This window comes from Cajanus cajan, chromosome 7, assembly GCF_000230855.2.
Source record: "Cajanus cajan strain Asha chromosome 7, NIPB_CcT2T_4, whole genome shotgun sequence".
Lineage (NCBI taxonomy): Eukaryota > Viridiplantae > Streptophyta > Magnoliopsida > Fabales > Fabaceae > Cajanus > Cajanus cajan.
The window spans coordinates 46,830,204-46,853,819 of NC_138523.1; the positions used below are offsets into that span (position 1 = coordinate 46,830,204).

At 31.7% G+C, this 23,616-nt stretch overlaps 2 protein-coding genes across 4 annotated transcripts; both read left to right on the forward strand.

Annotated features, from left to right (window-relative positions):
• The first annotated feature begins 1,819 nt into the window (after positions 1–1,819).
• Positions 1,820–13,716, forward strand: LOC109789678 (serine/threonine protein phosphatase 2A regulatory subunit B''beta). 2 transcript variants are annotated; one of them, XM_083059871.1, is made up of 13 exons: positions 1,820–2,479; positions 4,489–4,728; positions 4,850–4,955; positions 5,085–5,184; positions 6,246–6,351; positions 6,484–6,574; positions 8,201–8,342; positions 10,321–10,468; positions 10,983–11,092; positions 11,752–11,908; positions 11,992–12,117; positions 12,212–12,362; positions 12,549–12,829. In XM_083059871.1, the coding sequence occupies exons 1-12, from the start codon at positions 2,330–2,332 to the stop codon at positions 12,350–12,352; spliced, it is 1,617 nt and encodes a 538-aa protein (XP_082915997.1). In that variant the 5' UTR covers positions 1,820–2,329; the 3' UTR covers positions 12,353–12,362; positions 12,549–12,829. The 2 variants fall into 2 exon arrangements, with proteins under 2 accessions (XP_082915997.1, XP_020204292.1); XM_020348703.3 differs by lacking the exon at positions 12,549–12,829 and adding an exon at positions 13,442–13,716 and having other exon boundaries at positions 1,824–2,479.
• Positions 13,717–19,513: 5,797 nt separating this feature from the next.
• Positions 19,514–21,219, forward strand: ABCI14 (trigalactosyldiacylglycerol 1). Of its 2 annotated transcripts, XM_020348704.3 has the most exons (4): positions 19,514–19,580; positions 19,656–19,696; positions 19,843–19,913; positions 20,001–21,219. In XM_020348704.3, exons 3-4 carry the CDS (start codon positions 19,867–19,869, stop codon positions 20,989–20,991), a joined length of 1,038 nt encoding a protein of 345 aa, XP_020204293.1. In that variant the 5' UTR covers positions 19,514–19,580; positions 19,656–19,696; positions 19,843–19,866; the 3' UTR covers positions 20,992–21,219. The 2 variants fall into 2 exon arrangements, with proteins under 2 accessions (XP_020204293.1, XP_082915998.1); XM_083059872.1 differs by having other exon boundaries at positions 19,539–19,696.
• Positions 21,220–23,616: the final 2,397 nt, after the last annotated feature.

Here is a 23,616-nt window from a genome sequence, read left to right on the forward strand (position 1 = left end):
CTCTAAAGTGGTTGCATGTTATAAATAAAGTTATTTTTGAGATATCCATGATACTTATATGTTATATAATGCTTTACATGTGAGTTTTGGGTTGGATTTCAAGTGGATTCGATGAAATCAGTTTTTGCATAAGTGTAAAAGTTGATATCGCAACAGACATACCTTCAAGGTGACAGCATGACTCCAAAAAGGGGTCTCTATCTTACTTATGTCAGACATAGTATTGGTGACATCGAGCATGAGGACAAAGAATCATCTTAGGTTGAAATCATGTCGTGTGTAAGTTGAATGACGTCAAACATGAAAAGAGAGACTTATCTTTGCCTAAATTCTTATCAAGTGCTAATCTGAGTGGCACCAGATGTAAGTTAGGTAAAGACCCTCTACCTGATTGGGGTTGGGCATGGGTTTTGCCATGCTAGACTTGAGAGAGTGAGAGAGTCCCTATCTCAACCACATCAAGCACAGGTAATTTATCGTTGGACGTGGATGATATAGGGAGTCCCCTGCCTCAATGGTGTTGGACATCTGTGAGTGGCGTCGAATGCAAGTTGCATGATGAAAGTTATTATTTTAATAATTGAATGATGATGAATAAATTGTATGAATGATAATATATAATGATGAATCTATATCTTGTGACTTGATACGTTATATGATGATATTCATGTTTTTCAGTTGTTAGTTGATTAATAAATGAGTTGTATAAGTCCTAAGTTGATTAACACAACTTGACAACACTATGCTTACATATTTAAAACATTTTCAACATTTATCATCTTAACAATATAACAATGTAATCATTAGTAATGCTCTAATTTAATTATTTTTTTCTTTCCCGTCATGTTTATCAAATAATTAGTGCTATAATCATTAGTAATGTATCGAAATATCCAAAACATATATAAATAAAAAAAAATTCAAAGCATGTGCGATGAGGATATGTAAAGTATAAGTTTACTTAAAAGTTTTTTAAACTTCGATTTTCGTAATAATTTATTATTTGACTTTAAAGTAATGGATAAAATAATTAAAAAAAAAAACTTACGACATGTTGATTTTTTTAAAATAAATTTAAACTATAATTTTATAGTAATATACATAAATGATTCTATTATATGTGAACATGTATTTTTAATATAAAACTTATTTTCTATTTAAAAATAATATTTCAATACTTATTTATTTTCTTCTTATAATTAAATTATTGGTATAAAATATTAATCAACTAAATTGATACTTATTTTTTTTATAAAAAATCTGACTAATATTTGATAATATTTATGATAGTGTATGATTCAATAATTAAAAGTTAAATAATGTTAAAGATGAAATTGAAAAAAAAAAAAACAATCATTGTCATTTTAATTTTTAAATATATATATAAATAACTAAAAAAAGCTTCTAAATTTAAGGTCAAAGCGATTACTTTATTTTTTTTTTTGGTGCAACTCCTTGGAGCTGCAATGCATTAAGAAAGAAAACTTAAAGTAAACTGTATTTCATTACGCATATTTAATACAATTAAAATAAATGATTTTTCTTTTCTAAAAAGTTTACTATTTAAAGTTCAAAGCGAAAATATAAACATGTTATTACTAAATGGTTTAAAGTTTTTCCACTCTCGTCTAAGTAAACCACCAAGGCTGAAAAATAGTGATATTTTATTTTTAATTTATTTTCCCACCGGAAGAAATTCAAAAAAATTGTTCCAGAAGAGAAAAGAAAAGAAAAGAAAAGAAAAGAAAAGAAAGGTTTAGGCTTAATCGTTGTTCTCGGCAGTTTCAGTTGGTACAGTGCGCGTGCACAGCACACAACAGATAAATACAACTCTCTCTACTGTTTTCATCACTCACTCACTACCGTCTTCTTTTCCTTCTTCCTCATTCCCCTTTTCAAACCTCGAAACCAAACAAGGGTTTTCTTTTTTTCTCTTTTTCTTTTTTTAATTTCTCATTTTCCCTCTTCTTCACCCTCCAATTTTCTTCTCCCTCCCCGAATTCTCCTTCTCTGATTCTCACCACAACCATCTTTTCCCTCTCCTGCATTCAAATTCCCTGGAATTATCAATTCTCGGGCGCCTTTGTTTTCTACACGGGTTTGAATGAAGCAAAGCAACACTCGTAGTTGATGGGTGCCCATGATTGTTTTTAGCTGAAAGTTGCTAACTTGGTTACTGGGTTTTGCTCACCCAAGTGGTAGGAGAAGGGTAGGGCGAAGAATCGGAGTGATTGTTGAAAAAGTGGGGTTTAGGGTTTTTGGCGGGGTTGTGAAATTGTGATTGAATTTGGGTTGTTGTTGAGTGCATGAGTGGTAGAATTGTGTTGTGATGGATGTGGAGGAAACTGAGGACTTGATGTCTCTGGACACAGATTTGTTGCAGCTTCAAGAGGTGTCTCCTTTTGCACTGAAATCGAGTCGTTATGTTGTTGATGAGCTATACACACAGTGGCTTTCGCTTCCAGATACTTGTCGCCTGGTACATACATACATACATGCCTACTTCATTTGAACTGAACCGCTTATGCTTTTCTATGAATCAATGATTTTGGCTATTCACTTGACTAGTGGACATGGTGCAGAGAAAGCTGTGTAGAGTTTTTTAACTCTCAAATTGAGAGTGCTTTTGTTTTGTTACATGGGGGTTTCAGCTACCAGAATTGAACTAAAATGTGACTGGAGATGTTAAAAAGAAACAACTGAAGATAAAAAGCTTCTGTAATAGTACAGTAGTCCTTTGAATAATAATTTTGCTAATCCTTATTTTGTTAATGACTTGTTGTTTCTATCCTGCTGGAGACTGTGAATCCTTTGAGCTACGTTATTATAATTAAAACATCATTTGTTTTCATTTACTCTTCTGTATATGATCTTTTGTGAATAACTTGTTGCTAGGCCATTCCTTCTTCCTTATAAAGTAGACTTTTAGTTTACGGTGCCAAGTACAAACCCTCAGTTCATTGCCACTTGGGAGGGATTTCTGATTTTTGATCTCGAGATGGTACTATCCAGTTATGCTTTTATAGGTTAAAGTTAAACACATTAAATGACCCTTTCAATGCGGCAATGCCTCAAATTGAACTTTTTAGGTTCCAATGACCCAACCATAGAAAAGGTGTTCTCCATTTTAATGTTTTGAATAATAGTTCTGACAATAGGCAATCAACTGTTATTTTGTGTTCATTTTAATCACCACCTGATAGAGGGGTTTTAGTTTAGGAGTTATACAGCTCTTATGCTGATATGCTTTCATGCTAGATCATGTGAGGAGAAGACTGATATTGATGAGAGATTCTGTTGATACTTTGTAGCTTGATGGTTGTAGTTTATCATTAGGCATCTTAAGCACTAGCGTTTATTGCATGCCAATGGATAATGTTAGTACAAGGTATTCCAAGTGATGCTTTGGTGTATAAGCCAATTATCTCTAATAAGGTTCATTTACAATTACAGCCCTAATTTGTTCAGAGGAATTAAATTAAATTGAATTATTTAAAAGTTGCTAAATATTAAGTTTTGATCAGTACTTCATCTGGAAACGGAGGAGTGTGGTATTCATAATTTAGTTAAATTTAGATTTTTAAGAGCAATCAGCATGCACACATAAGTTTATTTTTTCCATTGTACAAATTTCATAGAAATAATATTTATGAATAATAGTTTAACTAGAGAAAGGAGAAAGATCTATGTCAATAACAAAAAGAGGAAAACTAAACTCTAATTTTGAACAGTAACAGTGTTGGATATGACATTTTTAGCATTGTGTTGACAATGAAAAACCAAGGCTTTCTTTTTTATTTTCTTAGTCAATATTAGGTTAAGGGGATATGTTGCTCTTTATTATTTACTTTTCTCGTCCTAAAACTATTTAGGACAATGAACAAGTCTTCTGTGATACCTGGAAAGTCAATAGTTGGCCTGGCCTGGAATAAGTAATTAGGGAAAATTTTGTCTTTTATGCTTATTTAATAAATTAAATAATTGGATGCCAATAGACTTTTTTCCAGCCTTTGATGACTGGGATGAATATTCCTTGTGTTTCTGCTGCTCATTGCTTCCTTTGTTCAATATTCTCATGCATTCTAATTGTGGTGGAAGTGGTTTAACTTTCACATGATTCACACAACACCAGGCTGAATTTTGAGTTATGTGTGTTTGTAGAATAAATGTTTTGTAAAAATCGCTTGTAAGCAGAAGTGGGCATTTTATTCTAGATGCACTAAATGTTGTCATAAAACTTTAAATAACCATATAACAGGAATAAACTCCCGATGAATAGTGTAAATTTAATAGTGAGGCTGTAGAGTATAAGGTTCCCAAGTTATGCAGTAATATTACTAGAGATGTTTTATTCTATTTTTGAATTGCCATCTCCAAAACACCATTATTTTTTATTTTATTTTATTTTAAATTCTTCTAGGTGTATTTTTGATATGCTTCTTTCATCTATGTCTGTTTAATTTTTTAATTGATGCATTATGAAAACAGGTTAAGTCATTGCTTGCTGATGCAAAGTCAGGAGTACCTTTGAGTGCACTTGAGAACTCAACAAATACAAATGCTCTGTCAAGCAATTCTCTGCCTTCCTTGTTTCCTGCTGGGAGTACACCACCACTTTCACCACGCAGTTCATCTGGTTCCCCACGTACCACAAAACAGAGAAATAGTCCTTCATTAGGGTCTCCACTAAAATTAGTCAGTGAACCTGTAAGGGAGGTCATTCCGCAGGTATTTTCTGTCTAGGTCTTCATTAATTCTTTATTTTTTTCTTCTTATTTTTCTTTGATTATATCTGCAAAGAATCATTCCTTGTTTTACAGTATTAGCATTACTTTGAATATGCTTGCAGTTCTACTTCAAAAATGGTCGTCCACCTCCAAATGAAACTAAAGAGAGATTCCTGTATCAAATTGATGGCCGATTTTATGGTCATTTGGATGGTCTGCAGTTACATGGTGAGAAACTCTCGCTGAGAACATGATATTTGTGAGTTAATTAGTTCTATATTCTCAATTGTGACGGATTTTTCTTCAGAAATGCCAGTTCTCTTTTCATCTTTTGTTAATTTGTATTTTAATTTGCAGAGTTTAAGTCTGTTACAAAAGAGATATGCAAACTCCCCTCATTTTTCTCCACAGCTCTTTTCAAAAAGATTGATGTCAATTTTACTGGAACCATAACAAGGTACCATATTCCTTATTCGATCATTTCATTTAATGAGATTATTGCATCAGATGAAGCATTCTGAATTTTTATTAGTTTTAGCTCTAAATCTATTTTATATATTACTTCTGTAACATTTGATATATAAGTGGTAAAAAATAACAGATCTGCCAGATGTTTGCACACATAATGAGTTATTGAAAATTGTTTACTTGCTGTATGAATGAGTTATGCTATATGACTATTTATGTGTGCTTCATAAACCCCGAGAAAGAACTACCTCAGTTGATAATTTGACTATTTTTGGGGTAGGCGATTTCAGAATTATTTTTTAAGACTCATTTAATTAAATTCACATTTTGTTGTCTGAATTCAATGCAGAAGAGCTGTTTTGTTTTAAAACTGGGTAGAATCCATTTTGATAAAATTAATTTTTAACTGTTGACTGCAATTAGAATGTATGTTAAAATTAATCTCAACCACGGTCATAGTAGTCAATAGTGGATAGTGGTGCAGAGCAGCCACCCCGAAAAATGCTATAGCATGAATATCTAGCTGCAGGAGTGTACAATGCAGTTGTTAAGTTTTTCTTGAGTCTGAAGTATATTGTGCTTATGCGAGTCATTTGATATTTGCATTGTCACTGTTATTTATTTCATACCACTAATTAGTTTGTAATGCAAAAGAATATTAAGGAGTGAAATTCCTTGCCTGCTCGATACCATATGGACATAAAGTTGAATGTGCTTATAAGATATTTTTAATAGTTGTTCATTGTTTTATTTTTTTAGTTTTATTTTGTCTGTTTTGAGATGAATTGCATTATTATTTTCAACATGTAGCTGGAGTGGATATCACCCTCTATTTTCCACTGTGATTTTTATGACGATGATGATTATTATTATTATTATTTGTGTAAAATGTGTTTTATCTTAATGGATCTTGTCCGACTTTCCTAGAGTAATGGATTGTTAATAGATTAGATTAGATATCGTAATTTACTATGAAGCTGTTTGAGTATATTTGGTATCGGTGTTACTGCCTATTGAACTTATGTCTCTATTTCTTCACATATATTGCAGGGATCAATTTATAGACTATTGGATTCGGGGCAATATGTTAGCTATGGATTTAGCCACACAAATATATACCATACTGAAGCAACCATATCGATCATATCTTGTACAGGTTTGCTTTGTTTTATAAGCTATCATACCTGTACTCCCAAGTATTTTTGCTATTTGCTATCTCTCAACATGAATTACTAAGGGCTTTTAAAATAGATATTAATTGCATTCACATTTTCTATTTTGGTTGTAGGATGATTTCAAACCTGTCCTGAGGGATTTATTGTCAACTCATCCTGGATTGGAGTTTTTGCAAAGCACGCCTGAATTTCAGGAAAGATATGGTACGATCATATTAATTAAATTAATAATTGTGTATTGGGTGCCTTTATTTCTAAAAATTTGTTTTAGGTAAATCAATAATCTCCTAGTCACTAGCACCTAAATTTTTTGAAGGGCATTTAGTTCTGATTGGCATGGTTGGAATGTCTGCTATTGGTATATTTGTTATTTTGGGGCTATTTTCTGATTGAATGTCTGGCAATAAGACTTTCCAATTAAGATATGATTTCCTTTAGTATTTTCTTTTTCCCACTTTTTTCTTTTGGAGTGGGCATATGATAGAATGCAGGCTGTCTGACGACCCACGACCGACATTCTACTTGTAAAATAGTCAAGATGGAATACATTTTTTATCCTTGTTTGGAATTGAAAATATCATTATAAATACCAATACATCATAAGAGCACATTCACAACAAGAACAGGGCAGCACCCTCACATCAAGAAATCAACACCAATCTTAATTTTGTTCGATATTTTAAAAAACAGAGCAGAAACAAACAAAACTCCTGGACTCAACCTAAACTAAAACACTATTTTGTCCTAATATTTATTATATTTGTAACTTCTCTGTTTTGAATCAGGCCATTATCCACCTTGTAGAGAGCCTAAGGAGAGGATTTTTGTCCTCTTTTAAGAGATAACTTGATCTTTTTTTTTTGTTATTTATTTATTTCACTGCAGCTGATGTTAGCTTGGGTTCCTTAGAGAAACCAGCTCTAGATAACACCTAGAAAGGGAGTGCAAGAAAAATATTAATTAAAAATGAACTAGGGTTACTAGATTGTATCAGAGTCATTGACTAATTTGAAAAATTAGGTTCCCTGTGCCTGTGTATATATTCAAGTATAAACTAGGGTTACAGGATTATATCTGTGCATGTCTGACTTTTGGCTCACTATTATGAGATAAAACACCCCTTATTCTTAACACATTAATAACGTGGTTCAGTGATACTTTGTATATAAACAAAAAAATTCATTTGCAGAGATATATTGTGCCTCCTTCAAGTCTCTTTTTTTTTTTTTTTCTTTCTTAAGTTTATATATATATATATATATATTTTATAGATTTTATGGTTACCATATTTCACTACATGTGTACTATTGCCCTTTTATCTTAATTCATTGAGGGAATAATCTTTATGATATTTATATCAAGTTATAATGCATTGATGTGTCACGTGTGTTGGTCCAAGTAGAAGGAGATTGGATCCATTAAGCATGTGGTATTGGGTTTAATCCCAAGATTCATTGGTATGGAAAAATGACTACCGGAAGGGGTGCTTGCTTTAGCACTTGACTCAACCTTGGGAAATTAGTTTCTCACCTACCTAGTTGGAGGATGATCTGGGAAACCAAAAAAATATAGTTATAACAATTATAATTTGGTATTAGGGTTTATATTTGGGATTTCAAGTGTCTTTAGTTCAGGGTGGTTCTCATACATAATATAATTAGCACAATTGAATCACCATAATAGGTATATTATGTCTCAGGAATTTTTTGTCTTACTGAGGTTCAATCTAAGAATTTCAAATTTTTAATGTATTATGTTCACTATTTTTCTATGGGTTATCAAAAAAGTTCTCAGGGTATTTCTCATGATACATGTTTTGTCCTTAAACAGCTGAGACTGTCATACATAGAATATTTTACTACATGAATAGATCAGGAAATGGCCGACTCACACTGAGGGAGTTGAAACGTGGGAACCTAATTGATGCAATGCTACATGTAGATGAGGAAGAGGACATTAACAAAGTTCTGAGGTAAAGGCTTTTAGCTGACAAATCACTAGATTTTCTATTGAAAGCATGTCCTTGTTGTCCTGGAAATTTCCTTCTGTTGTTTGTTGGTAGGAAGTAGGAACTCCTATAGAATAATGCCCTTGCCCTGTGAAAATGATCTTACTCCTTGCCATTGTTGAATTCAATGAATTGTTTTTACCTCCTACTCTTGTATTGTGAAAGGCTACCTTAAAACACACGAACAAAGAAAATTAAGGGTCTGTTTACTTTGAGAAAATGTTTTGTATTCCTATACAAACCTTTGAAAAATAGAAAATAAGGTACCATTTTTGTAACTAAAAATAAAACAAAATGTTCTCAAATTAAACAAGCCCCATGAATGCAATATGCTGCCCAATCTTTTCATATATAAGAGCTATTCCCTTGAAACAGCCTTGAGCTGCGTTGAAAAAAATAAAATAAAATAAAAGCTTCCTATACAAACCTTCAAAAATAGAAAATAAGGTACCATTTTTGTAACTAAAAATAATAATAATAAATGTTCTTAAATTAAAGAAGCCCCATGAATACAGTATGCTGACCAATCTTTGTATATATAGAGCTATTCCCTCGAAACAGCCTTGAGCTGTGTTGAAAAATTGTGTAGAAAAGAGAAATTTGGAAGAGTTGGATAGGGAGAGACAATATATAGAAACATTTCAGGTTGACGAACAAGCAATTGCCTCAAGCTTATGCCTCAAATCTCAATTTATACCAACTGCTGGAGGAATAACACAAGAATATTTGATCATCCTAACAGGAACAATTGCCTTTGGCTTATGCTTTCATATCTATGACGATAGAACAATAATTAATACAAGTAATAAACATTCATATTGAACACTGAAATCATACAAAATACAACAATACCATTGCTGTCCCAGCAACAGAAGTCTTCTACATAGAATATTCTCTGTCCACAAATTGCAAATAACTTCACACTGCTTAATTACACAACCTACAATCAGATATATATGACGATAGAACAATAATTAATACAAGTAATAAACATTCATATTGAACACTGAAATCATACAAAATACAACAATACCATTGCTGTCCCAGCAACAGAAGTCTTCTACATAGAATATTCTCTGTCCACAAATTGCAAATAACTTCACACTGCTTAATTACACAACCTACAATCAGATATATACTTCTAATACATAACTACCACCAATTATTTTCTACAAATAACTGCCATCATGCAGTTTCTAACAAAAAACTAACTACCAGCAGCTATTTTCTACACAACTGCAACAACTGTTCATCTCAGTTCCTATCATATAAACTGCTGGAGGAATAATACTGGAATATTTGATCAACCTACTTAGCGACCAATCTCTTCCCATAATTCATCGCCCACATTATGGTCCTTAATTTTAGGGGTCAAAACTTTCTTAACCTCATTGACAAACAGGATTCCAAAGAGAAATCAAGAACATAGCTTGATAGAATTCAAGGTCAGAAGAGAAAATGCTAGAAAGTTTAGTAAAATGAAAAGAGAAGTTTGGAGAAAATGCAGATTCTCTGAATTCTGATTCTGATTAATTGTGTTTTGTGTTAGCTAGATTTGCATATATATATATATATATACACACACACACATCTAACTAACTGAAGGTTAACAGAAATCTATCCATCTAACTGAGCTGAATCACCACTACCAGTTGTTATTCTAACTGAATAACAGAACAGTCAGTACACTAAAACAGCTCTATCCCATTTCAATATTGGGTGCAAATTAGCAACGTTAAATTTGTGGGCAGCTTCCTTTATTCTTCTTACATGTTGTGCTTGGTCAATGTTCAATCTTGACACTCAAGTAATTTGATCCCAAAGATGTTGCAACTTGCAAGTCCATGATTGACTTTCATTTTCAATTGAGTTTTCTCTGTAAAATTCTTTTTTTTTTTTGTGTGTGTGTATTTTCTTCATTGATTCTCTTATGGAATTTCAGGTACTTCTCATATGAGCACTTTTATGTCATTTACTGCAAATTTTGGGAGCTCGACACAGATCATGACTTTTTCATTGATAGAGAGAACCTTATTAAATATGGCAACCATTCTCTTACCTATCGGATTGTTGATAGAATTTTTTCCCAGGTCTGTTGGTATTTTACATCTTTGCCAGTGTGCCAAGTTTAGCTCTATTGTGTATAGATATAGCAACACACATTCTGAAAATTGATAGTGTGTGGAACAACAAATTTTACGAATTGATTTGATTTATAAATAAATTTCTTTATTTGGACAATCATAATATAGAAATTGATTTTATTTGATTTTGAAATCCTTTTTGATTTAAGTTGCATGTGGTTAGAATCCACTCAAAGCTGGTTGGGTTTGATTTGATTTTAGTTTTAATTATTTGAATCGATAATTTTGCCTTTATCAGTTTATGCTTTCTGTATGTTCTAGGGTAATAAATTAAATTTCTTAAACAAAATGAGTTCCATTAATTTTTGAGGTATCCCAAATATGGAATTTGAGTTGCAAACCCTTTCAATTATCTTTCTTGAAGAATGGCTTCCAAACAAGAGAATTGATTATTTGAATAAATCAAATCAGTTCTGTTTTTTAGTTTATTTTTTCTATTATGTTGCCTAAACTGTGCCAGGTTCCAAGGAAATTTACCAGTAAAGTTGAAGGGAAGATGAATTATGAAGATTTTGTTTATTTTATACTTGCTGAGGAAGATAAGTCATCTGAGCCTAGTCTAGAATACTGGTATACTTACTAGTTCCTACCCTTCTTAAATACTGGAGATCTTTCAGCAGCAATAGAAAGTAATACATCTTGACTGATATATGAGTATATGACAGCTTGGATCATAGATGGATGCAAGTTATTTTCTCAACTGTATGACTTAAACTGAAAATTTTCTAATAATAATAATAACATGGAAAATTTTGATGTTGGTTTCTTTGGTTCTAAATATACCATTTTCCTGCCTTGTATTATAAGTTTCTTTTATAAGACATCATGCTATTTTTGTGAAATAGGTACTTCATCAGTGGTTTAGTTCTTTTGTTACAATACTTCATTTTCGTTATGCTCTTCTTTCTCATTGTAATTGTTCAGTTGGTAATTTTATTAAATCACAATTCTTGTGATCTATTGACCTGCAGTTTAATATAAGCATGCTTTTTACTCGAGACATAACACTGATATGGGGATATGAGAAATTCTTAAAAATTCAAAAATATGATATGATTTAGATATGTTAACCTAAACTTAAAAAAATATGCATACATTACATTAGTGCACAATATATGTTAAGAAATGTCTATTATTTCTCATTAAAAACATTACTATATCGGTGAATGGTCACAAATTCAATATTAATATATATATATATATATATATATATATTTTAATTCTTGTAGGTTCAAATGCATTGATTTGGATGGAAATGGAGTGCTGACGCCAAATGAAATGCAGTTCTTTTATGAGGAACAGTTGCATCGGATGGAGTGCATGGCTCAAGAGCCTGTACTGTTCGAAGATATATTGTGTCAGATTGTTGATATGATTGGACCAGAGGTTTCTCTTTGTTCTTGTTCTTTTTACTTGTTTTTGTTTCATTCCTCTGCAGTTTAGCAAATGGTAACTGTCCTAATTTGCAGAATGAGGGATATATCACATTACGAGATGTTAAAGGCAGCAAACTTTCTGGAAATGTTTTCAATATTCTTTTCAATCTCAACAAGTTTATTGCTTTTGAGACTCGTGATCCATTTCTCATACGTCAGGTAAAAGCAAGTTTGTGGTCCTATATCACTGACAATTAAGCTTTCAGAAATGTTTGTTGGTAAATTCTGATTACAAGGAGGGCATTTGGTTTAGGAACGCGAGGATCCAAATTTGACAGAGTGGGATCGTTTTGCACACAGAGAGTATATTAGGCTTTCCATGGAAGAAGATGGTGAAGATATGTCAAATGCCAGTGGAGATGTCTGGGAAGAATCACTAGAGGCCCCTTTCTGAGATTAATTAGGTTGGTTTACAGCTATATATTCATTTAATTAACGTGGTTTACTCAAGCAGCTGGATGTTTATATCTCTTATAATGATATTGGCATTGCCTAATTAAGCATCGATTTGGTAATTACACTACAGACTTCATTTTTCTCCAATATTCATTTTTTGTTGTCTTTGATACGAGCCAAATGACGTGATCCAGGTAGCTGATTGCACTTGGTGGGATAATTCTTTTGCTTTGTGGGTATTTTATAAGCTTGCATTTAGTAATAATATTCAGCACCTGAACCACTAAGACCGGCATAATGATGATGAGAGATTGGAAATATGGAATTGTATATGCAGGATCTTAAATTCGAAGTCTATCAATGTTATTATAATTCTTATGGATAGAAAATAATATTCAGCACCTGACCTGAGTTCATTCTCCATGTATTAAAACAAACTTACTTTATTGTAAAAAAACTTAGGTTTATTGTGAAACACTCATTACTAGTTTGCTACTACTATTGTTATCAGAAAAAATATATAATATTTTTAAAATTATAATCCTTTTATATAATTTTGTAATTTATAAAAATTAAATTAAAGTTACTTTTTTTAAATTTGGGAAATTTTAATGAAACAGTAATTTTATCATTTGAACATAATTTATATTGTTCTTATCATGAATAGGACTAAAACTTATCATGTTCGTATCTTATTCTACTCTTATATATATCTGACTATCAAATGGGTTTTAAGATTAAAGGAAAGTTGGCCCTCGAAATAATATTGGTGCTTCTGACCCGGCCACAAGTGTTGAACTCCTACCATCTCCATTTTTCATAAATAAATTAATTTTCTCTGAGATGAAGTGGCTCTTGTCTTTACTGTAACGCCTAATGGCCTCTTAAATGGGATGATATGTTGGAATTTGGAAATATTAAGCGAAGTTGGTTCGACAGTTTGTTTGGGAAGCTTTCTTTGGATGGTATGATAAATCTTATATAATAACATAAAAAAACTTTGCATGTCATCATAACAGCGGATATGCTATTTCTTGCATTTGGTTTTATTAGGCCTAAATGGATATCATCGTATACATAACTGCAGGTGAATGAAAGGTTATGGATGCTTGTGGATACTAGCCCCTGAATGTGCAAGCGGTATAATATTGGAAGAGGCCATGTTGACGGTAAATGTCCACTCATGTGTGCTCTAGAGAGAGGTTCCCCTGATATTTGTTTAGTAAGAAACTAAGAATAGCAAGTGCCTTGTACAAGGTACGAGCAGGTGCAGATTATTGTTCTTGTTCATATACATAGAATTATCCGTAACAAATTAAATTTCTGTAAAAAAAAAATTGTGGAGTTTTTTTTTTTCCTTGAGTTTTATGTTTCCATGTTTGTTATTTTTTCCCTTTACAAATTTTATCATCACGGTCAATTGTATTAAACTTTCAAAGTTTTTTCTTTTGTTATACAGTGAAGAGAAAATGGCATATCATCCTTTTCCTAAAGATCCGTAGTGTTTTGTTTTTTCCTAGAGAAATATATAATTTAAGTTTTATCAACTCAATTTGATAATTTATTAAACAGATTATGACATTCAAAGGAAAAATTATTTACTATTCTTATAGTACATATGATTATGTTAGGTAACTTGTGTATTGCTATGATAAACTATTTACCATTCTTATGTATTCAGTATTCACATAGATGGGATTCAAATTTAAGATTAATGATTTAATTTGAATATTTCGTCCTAGTAGACTGATCATTTATAGTCTCTGTATGTATTGATAGCAATGTCAATCCTCCGCTCCGACTTTATTTATGAAGTGCTTATTCTTTTGTAATTGTAATCTAAAGTGGGTCAGGTTGGGAAAAAAGTATGATCCAATTGGACTGTGTAAGTTTAAAATCTTTAAAAATATATGTTTTTAAAATAGTTTGAACATTGAAATGAGAGAGAATTATATATATACACACATCAAATTTAGTGTTAATCGAACATTTGTAGTTAGGTAATTTTATACTAAAAAGGACTCAAGTAGTAGTTAATGTAACAATTCGTCATGATCTCTATGTTTAACAAATCTACTTTAAGCAGTGGAATTAAAATAATCAATTAAAGACTTAAGAATATTATCATGTATCAAATGGGTCCTTAACAATTAGTATAAATATACATATTTACATCTATTAACAAGAGAATACATTACATTATATATAAATACTCCATATGATCAAAATATTTCTAAGTATTAGTCAAATATGACTATACAATGATTACTAAGAGGTAGTCTTAGAAGGAAATGTCGACTCCAACACTACTATGTGTCCTTCACTGTATACTTTTACAATCTAGTTTTGCTATGTTCTTATATCATGTATGATCATCGTAGTCTAAACTACATGAAAACACACAAGGTAAACTAGGGTTAAAAGAAAACAACATATATAACAATAGAATTATAAGCAACATTAGTCGTCATCACATCTCGTATTTACTAATATCAATTACTCCAACAACATTCAACACTATCAACACAAATTATTTAGTATATAACAACCTAAAATCAACACAGGTAAGATACATCATCTCTAATTCAACACCTCAACATGTTTCATTATAGATCAATATTGCATTTGAACAACACATCAAATGCACAATACAATATCTATATGACAACACATCAAATGCACAATACAATATCTATATGCGTCATTACACGTTTCAACTATGACATTTCTTACAACATAAGATGAACAATTTAAGTGACTTGACCCTATTGAACCAACAACACAAGATGATCTTTTTGGTTTGCTAGATCAACAACAAGTTAGATATCAATCCACAACACAATAACTTGCTTTCTCGGATGTTGTCACTTAAACAAGGAAGTTTAGTACTATTGTTAGAGTAGAACAATTTGGTATAGGTCTACCACAAATTAACTAGCTCAACTAAGTCTCCTTTAGGATTAGTTCATTGATTATCCTCCAAACACTAAACCTTTTTGATACTATGTTAAGAACAAGATTTCCCACTTTGTACTTTACTTGATTGGTTGTTTTATACATGTGTGTCTCGATCTTACCCACACATGATACCAACTAAGGTCCTAGAAGAGATCCATCTCAACTATCCTCTTCAAAGTCAACTTCCCTAAAAGGGTTTTCAACAAAAATTTGGACTCTCAAAGCATCACAACCCAATATTCATACAGTGAGATATGCAACTTTAAAAATAATTTCTCCTCTAATCTTAGGTGTCAACACAACTCAACAACACCATGCCTAAATGCTTAAAGCATTCTCAACATTTTTCATCTCAACAACACAACAACATCCCACATTTTTAACACAGTTACACAAGAATACATCATACAATTCAACTCTGCTTTCATCTAACATAATATACACCTAACCATCATCTTCACAAATCAACATGTATAACATGAGCAATAATTTTATCTCAACACATGTAATAGATCAATATACTTTATTCATATTCATCAACTGATATATACAAATAAACAACATTAATTCCTTATCATACATTATGTAAAAAAAACTCGAAATGTATAGTGAACCTGCGCTTCAAGTGCCCTTAGGTTTGCTCTGAGTAACAAAAACTCACTTTAAGTCTCAAGAATTTGCTTGAAGCGATCCTAGACAAAGAACAACCCAGGGAGATTCGATCTAGTCACTTCAAGCAAGATAACCCTCACACTAAGCAAGCGTAAGTCACTTAGAACGTTCATGAATTCACTATAAGTAAAGGTAGATAGAGACTACCCCTACAACACCATGTCACTCCATTCTAAGCGAGTGAATTCTCGCTTTGAGCCTCTGCATCTTGCTTTAAGAAATCATAATTCGCTCAAAGCGAGCCAAGTTAGAGATGACCTTTGATTTGGTTGTGTGCTCGCTTTGAACGACCTCTGATGGATGCTCCAAGTAATTGGACCTAGAAAATAGGTACGAGTTTAGAGATGAACATAACAATTAATGAACAACTTGAATCCTTCCCAAAGTCCACTCATCTAACAACAAGATTCTTGCACGCAACTCAAAACTAGCCATCTACAATCATTATACAACTAAAAAAATTCATGAAGCACTCCATACAACCACTAACACATCAAGATCATCCATTTTCACTCAACTCATGTAGGAGAACACCCAAAACCCCAATTTTAACATACAAATAACTCTGAAATCAATCTGCACAATTACGAATCTAAAAGATTCTTACAACATTCAACTCATAATCCAATTAACAACTTAACAACTCCATTAAACAAGAATTCTAGCTTCCTTTGCCTTACAATTGAAGTGAAACCGAGGAAGAAGAAGAAGAACAGAATAACTCCAAGGTGGAAGAAAGAAAATGAGTTATGAAGATTGAAGAAATACTCAATCCCTAGAATCGTAGCTCTACGACTAAGTGGAACCTAAAAGGAAGAAGAACAAATTTAAGCATTTCTTATCCCGCCTTAGGTCGTTTAACATAAACTTAGTCAATAGAAAAGGTGGCTCAACAAATACAGTGTTACGATTAATATCTACTTATATTTAAAATTATGTTCATAAAAAATAAAAATTATTAAATAATATTTTATCTTAAAAAATGATATCGAGTCAAATTGTCTCCAATCAATTCCAAAACAAAAATTATTGCATATTCGATGACACTTTATATGTTACATGGCACGTGGAGAAATAGAGAAAAAGCAGGGAAAAGTAGGTATGATAGAAAGGGAGATAAAGAAAAATTATAGTTGTTGATAAAATATTTATGATTAACTAGAGGCTAATTTTAATTGTTCATTATTTTAAAATATGTAAACTTGATATATGAGTTAGATTGTGTTTAACATCATTGTATTTCTACCTAGTTTTAACGTTGAATTGTTTCAATCATTTTGTAATTTGATTTGAGCCAAATTTATTATTAAGATTCATCATATAGAGTGCACTTGAAAATTAATTGAGATCAAGTCAATTAAAATTGAAAAAAAAGTTACACTCACAAATTTTTACTTTTTTTTTATTATAATGATTGTTTTTATGTTCAATATAATTTTAAACTGATATTCAAACATAAACTTAATTGTTTATATACATATTGATTCCTTATATTTGGAGTAAGATGACATTCACAATAAATAGGAATGTTGTTTGACACCGTTGCTTATAAGTTCAACAAAAATAAGGCAGTTTTTATACCAACAAACAACTTGTCTTACATAATTCAGCTCATCCTAGGATGTCCCTGGCCTGCATAGTACATTTCACACTCACAATTAACTTGTTAAACCCATATAACTAAAAATTCGAACAAGTATCAGCAATCTCAATCTCCTTCTCCTTTGTCAAACCCATTTCTCCACTTGAGCTACACCAAACTTATCCACCGCGCAAAGGAAGACTGAAAAATGAAGGAAAGATTTAGAAAAATGATAAATATAAACAACGCAAACTAGTGATTTGAAAGAACCCTCTTTCCCGAAACATGGTGTTCTTACGGATGAAGAAGGATGGCACTTGAACATGCAAATTTAAGGCAAGACACAAATTAAAGTTGTCTACTTCCAAAATTTCTTTAAGAAAGTTGACTACTTTCCAAAATGTAAAAAATAAAAACAAGTCTACGATGCAATTGAAAAGCTCCAATATTTTAAAATATAAAAGATTTAAATATGTTTTTTGATTTCTGAAGTATAACAATTTTATTTCTTTAAGTATGGAAGTTATGTAATTTTATTCTCTCAATTTTTAATCGAGTAATTTTAAGTCTTAAAGTGTCTTAATTGTATGATTTTAATCTCAAGTATTATAATTACACTTTTTTTTTTATCTATTTAAGTTATATCTATTAATAATTTTAGTAATAATAATATATATTATTCAATACATGAATGAAAATTATAATATAATTTAATGCTTGAGTGACTAAAATTATACAATTACGATATTTGAGATACTAAAATTGTTTAATTAAAATTTAGAAGACTAAAATTACACAATTATAATACTTGAGGGACTAAATTTATTCAAGTAGAACTTTAAAAATCAAAATCACAAAACTATAATATTAGAAAGATAAAAACATAAATAAGTTGAAATAAAATAAAATTAAGAATAAATCAAAGTATTATTATGTACTTCCTTCAATCGGAAAAAAAAGTTTTATGTAAGTTGAACATGTTATTATTGATTGATTCAATTGTAATTTTTTTAAAATTTAAATATATTTTAATTCTAATAAAATGATTGGATTTTAATTTTTAAGAAAAAGAATCTTTGATTTTCATCTCAAAAAATATGAAATCATTAATTCCTGTCCTTGTTATCATGTGAAACACGTTTATGGATTTAATAAAAGAAAAGTTGAGTGATTATGTGACATGTCAATAAGTAATATACCTTTCATTTTTTTAAAAACTTTATAAAATAAATATAATTTATTTACTTTAAAATGAATATCATGAGACTAAAATGAGTGATTTTAATTTGAAAGAATTAAAATTTAAAAAATATATTTTATAAAATTATTTTTTAGTAACCGTAGTATTCACTAATTTCTTCATGTGACCATCAAACATTTAATATATAAAAAATATAGTTTACTTTGGTATATATAATTTTTAGATGATTTATCCTTAAATTTTTAAATAATAAAAAATAATATTAAAATTTAATTACTTTTATAAACACAAAATTTAAACTTGGCACTTAAGCTTTGAGAATCAAAATTATTAAATACATCAGCAGTTTTTTTTTTTTTTTTGGTAAAAATAAGGAACATGAGCCAAATACATCACCAATTAATCTAATAAATATTGATAATTTTTAAATATTTTTATTAAATAAAATATAAAAATACAAAAATACCTTAATCTCTAAAGTTATGTTATAAGGAGTTAAAGTAAAACTTATTAACTTTGTAAAGAGAATTTTATTTTGTTTTTTAAAATAGAAGATACATTGCGTTAGATCGTAGACACAAATTTGATTCCGTGTTTTTTCTTCACAAATTCAATCTCGTACTATTTTAATTGTGGTTTTTTTTTTTTTTTTTTGTTTCATCCAACAAAATGACACTTGGCTTAGGGATGAATATAGTGTATCTTGAACATGTTCCATCAACATTTCCAATAAATATTGAATATGAAATTAAGGGATTGGTGAAAATTGTAGGATTAAAATAGAGAGTCGAAAAAACAATAACACTAACGCAGGTAACTTTACTTTAACACTTTTTCTCTTTCATTTCCTATTCCTATATCCTTATGCTTTCGTTTCCCAAATCTTAGTCACTGATTGCCAGGTTGAACCCGTGGGCCTTCGATTTCCGGTGTGTTCCTCTTCTTCTTAATTTCGTTTCCGTTCTGTGTGTCCCTTTCTTCCTTCTCAAATTTGTTAAATTCGCCTTTATATAATTTTGATTTTAATTTATTGGATTTTCTATTTTTTTCTTTGCTACGCGGAAAATTCAAACAGAGTCATTTAGTCAAGGATCTCACCATGCAGACAACATCGTATAGTCATCCTCTATTCTGTTTCTCTTGCAGGTTTATACTTACTTACCCTTTTCCCCAGATTTTTATAATGTAATGTCTGTTTTCTGAAATGTAAAATGGAACATAATTGTATTGCAGAAACATCAGTACTAATGGGAAGACCAAGTGTTCTGTGAAATTTGGCGCACCATATCCCTCTCAACTGGATCGCAAGTGTGAATTCAATGGGAAACTGAACAGATTGTTTGTGCTTCCTAATGCAAGTGATAGCCATCCATCTGCTTCTACGGTGGATGATGAAATGAACACAAACCATGCTCCAAATGGAATGTCACCGACGTTTTTAAGCAACTGGTCGCCTCCGAGGTACCTGTGGAGGGGGCTATCAGTTTTAATCTTGGCAGGGCAGGTGATTGTCAAGACTATAAAGGGAAAGATTCATTGGAGGAACACTCTTCAACAGCTGGAGAGAGTTGGTCCAAGATCAGTTGGGGTGTGTCTTTTAACTTCGGCTTTTGTGGGCATGGCCTTCACGATTCAATTTGTAAGAGAGTTCACTAGGTTGGGATTGAATAGATCTGTAGGTGGGGTTTTGGCTCTGGCTTTCTCTAGGGAGCTAAGTCCTGTGGTTACAGCAATTGTGGTTGCAGGGCGCATTGGAAGCGCTTTTGCAGCAGAGTTAGGAACTATGCAGGTTTCTGAGCAAACTGATACATTGAGGGTTCTTGGTTCGGATCCGGTTGATTATCTGGTGACACCAAGAGTGCTAGCCACTTGTATTGCCCTACCTCTTTTGACCCTGTTGTGTTTTACATTAGGGATGGCATCTAGTGCCCTTCTTGCTGATGGTGTTTATGGGGTGAGCATCAACATTATCTTGGATTCGGCTCAGCGTTCTCTCAGATCGTGGGATATTATTAGTGCAATGATCAAGTCACAGGTTTTTGGTGCTATCATATCTATTGTGAGTTGTGCTTGGGGAGTTACAACTTTGGGAGGTGCTAAAGGTGTTGGGGAATCAACAACGTCTGCTGTGGTTATTTCTCTTGTAGGCATCTTCATTGCTGATTTTGCTCTTTCTTATATTTTCTTCCAAGGAGCAGGAGATCAGCTAAAGAATTGCATTTAAGCAACTAATGTTGCCTCTGCAATTTTGCTCATATGTACAAAGTGAATGGTATGACTTCTATTACAGCTGTGATAAAATCTTTTTATAATTTGTATCAGGTGCGTTAGTCATGTTGTTTTCTAAGTTGTGGATTGCAAGTCTTATTTATACGTATTTGTGTATGATTGCATGTCCTTCGAACATGGTAAAGGCATTCATTTTTCCTTAATAAAAAATTATTTACTATTACATCATTCTAATAATGTTTTGTTATGAATTCCTTAATGAAAAATTGGTATTTTTCTTTTTATCAAAGAGGAAATAATGTTATGTTATGATCCATTTGATGGTCAATAATGAGCTTAGGGTACCTAATACATTTTTTTTTTCTGAGGAAACAAGTTCAACGAGGCAATTATTTTCTCTAAAAAATAATGTCTCCTTTAAACATTACACCAGAGTCGTATGAAAAAATCAGGACAAGCTTGACTGGCATCTCAATAGATTGATGGAATCACAATTATAGGAACTAGGAAGTGACCTGATGAGCTAGTTTATATCCCACTTGTTGACCTCTCCCAAGGTATGTGATGATTGGATTGCTTTAAAACCATTAGCAAGCACCCTGGTATCCTAGATAATCTTGTAGCAATGGTGAGTCCCTTCACACTTTTTAGCCACTAGATGCGGAGCAGCATTAGTCTGATTCAATAATAACTTTGGGAACTTTCACCTCCTTTGCAATGGTAATACCATATAAACCCCAAAGCTCTGGCAGAGAGCAAGAACTGGGTATGCAGGAAAACAGTTGACAAACCACTGTTTCTAGTAATACCACAGGTCCACGAGCTGCCATGGGCCCCTGATCCATCAGTATTTAATTGGACCAGTTGTTAACATAAACTGCTCGTTGGGCCTTCTGCAGAGGGTATCATATGGATTGCTGCTTCAAGATACAAAAATAAATGTCTTCACAAGCACAAGGTTCTTGTAAAACCAGTCTGTACCTAGCCATATTTTAGGACCAGCTTTCTTTTATATTCACGCTAGTTGGGCGCTTGGGCAACCATAATAGATGGAAATCCAACCATCATATCTTGTTATATGGTTTATATACTGAGGTTATGTTTGGACATCTAATGGTGAGTAGTGAAATGGCATGATGTTCCATTTTCCATTGTTTAGATGTTTTATGATGAATTTCAAATGAATCCATTTTGACTCTGTTCATGTGTTCTATGATGAGGCTTGGATTTCTCGCAAGTTACATGTGGAATAGAATTATTTTTGTAATTTTAACATGGTCATTAAGCTTTTTCTTCTTAGCTTCGACTTGGGTTGAAGTTCTTGTTGAAGTATTTTGCTACAAGGTTAATGTTGCGTGTTATGCTTTAGTTGTGATTACATGGGAATATGAACGTATTGTGTAAGAGTTATTTGTGAAATATCGACTACATTATGATTTAAATTCTATGCTTTAAATACCATGCTATGAATATGATAGAGTTCTTCGTGGAAAATTTCAGTTGTACTTAAAATATTGAAAATAGTAACAACCACTAAAGCATTTTTCCACTAGGCTAGGTTGGTTCTATAGATCAAGCAACCAATTGTAAAGTGTAAACTACCCATTGTGCCCAAATCTCTCTCCACTAGCCCTGTTTCTGTGACTTGGTGATGATGTTAGTCCCTTAGCCTCAATTAACTTAAGAGGGGGGGGGGGGTGAATTAAGTTTACTAAATTTCCTCTTATAAAAACTTTTCCAATTACTTCTTAATCAATTTATTTCCTTAGACAAATTTGTATGTAAAGAATGAATGATGATGCAAATTACACAATTATAATTAATAACAAGAAATTAAAAGTGTAGGGAAAGAAGAATTGCAAATTTGATTTTATACTGGTTCGGCCAATCCTGCCTACATCCAGTCCTCAAGTCTCCCACTTGAGATTTCCACTACTCTTGTAAACCTTACAAGAAAATAAATCCTCCAACACCTCGGAATTCCCTTTCCTTGTGTTGAGATTCAAACACCAACAAGGAGAAAAATCCTTTCTCCTTTACAGATCCAATGATCTATTAAGTATTACAGAATAACTCTCTTGAAGAGTGGATATTACACTTTCATGATCTTTGATGAACTCTTTAGAGATTTTGCAAATGATTTTGGCCAAGTGATTTGTAAAGATTATTTTCACAAATAGAGTTCGTCACTTTTCTCTGAAAAATTATAGGTATTTATAGACAATTGTTTCTTGGGTTAGGTCTTTTCATGAAGAGTTGTAACTCTCTATAATTTTTCAGAAAATAGGCTCTGGTATTACAACGGTTTAAGTTCAAAATGTTTGAAACGTTGTATAATTCAAATTCGAATTTTTGAAAATTTCTCTTCTAGTAATCGATTACAATCACTGGTAATCGATTACCAGAGAGCATTTTAACATTTTGAAAGGTTTTCTTTCTCTGGTAATCGATTACAGCAAGTGGTAATTGATTACCAGAAACATGTCACTTGTTTTGGCTTATGAAAACTTAAGATATAAAGAGCTTCTATTTTCCAGTTAAAAATATTTTTGTTTAATCTTTTGAATACTCTTTTTGCTTTCTTTTCAAACAACTTATTCTTATATTCAAAATTATTAAG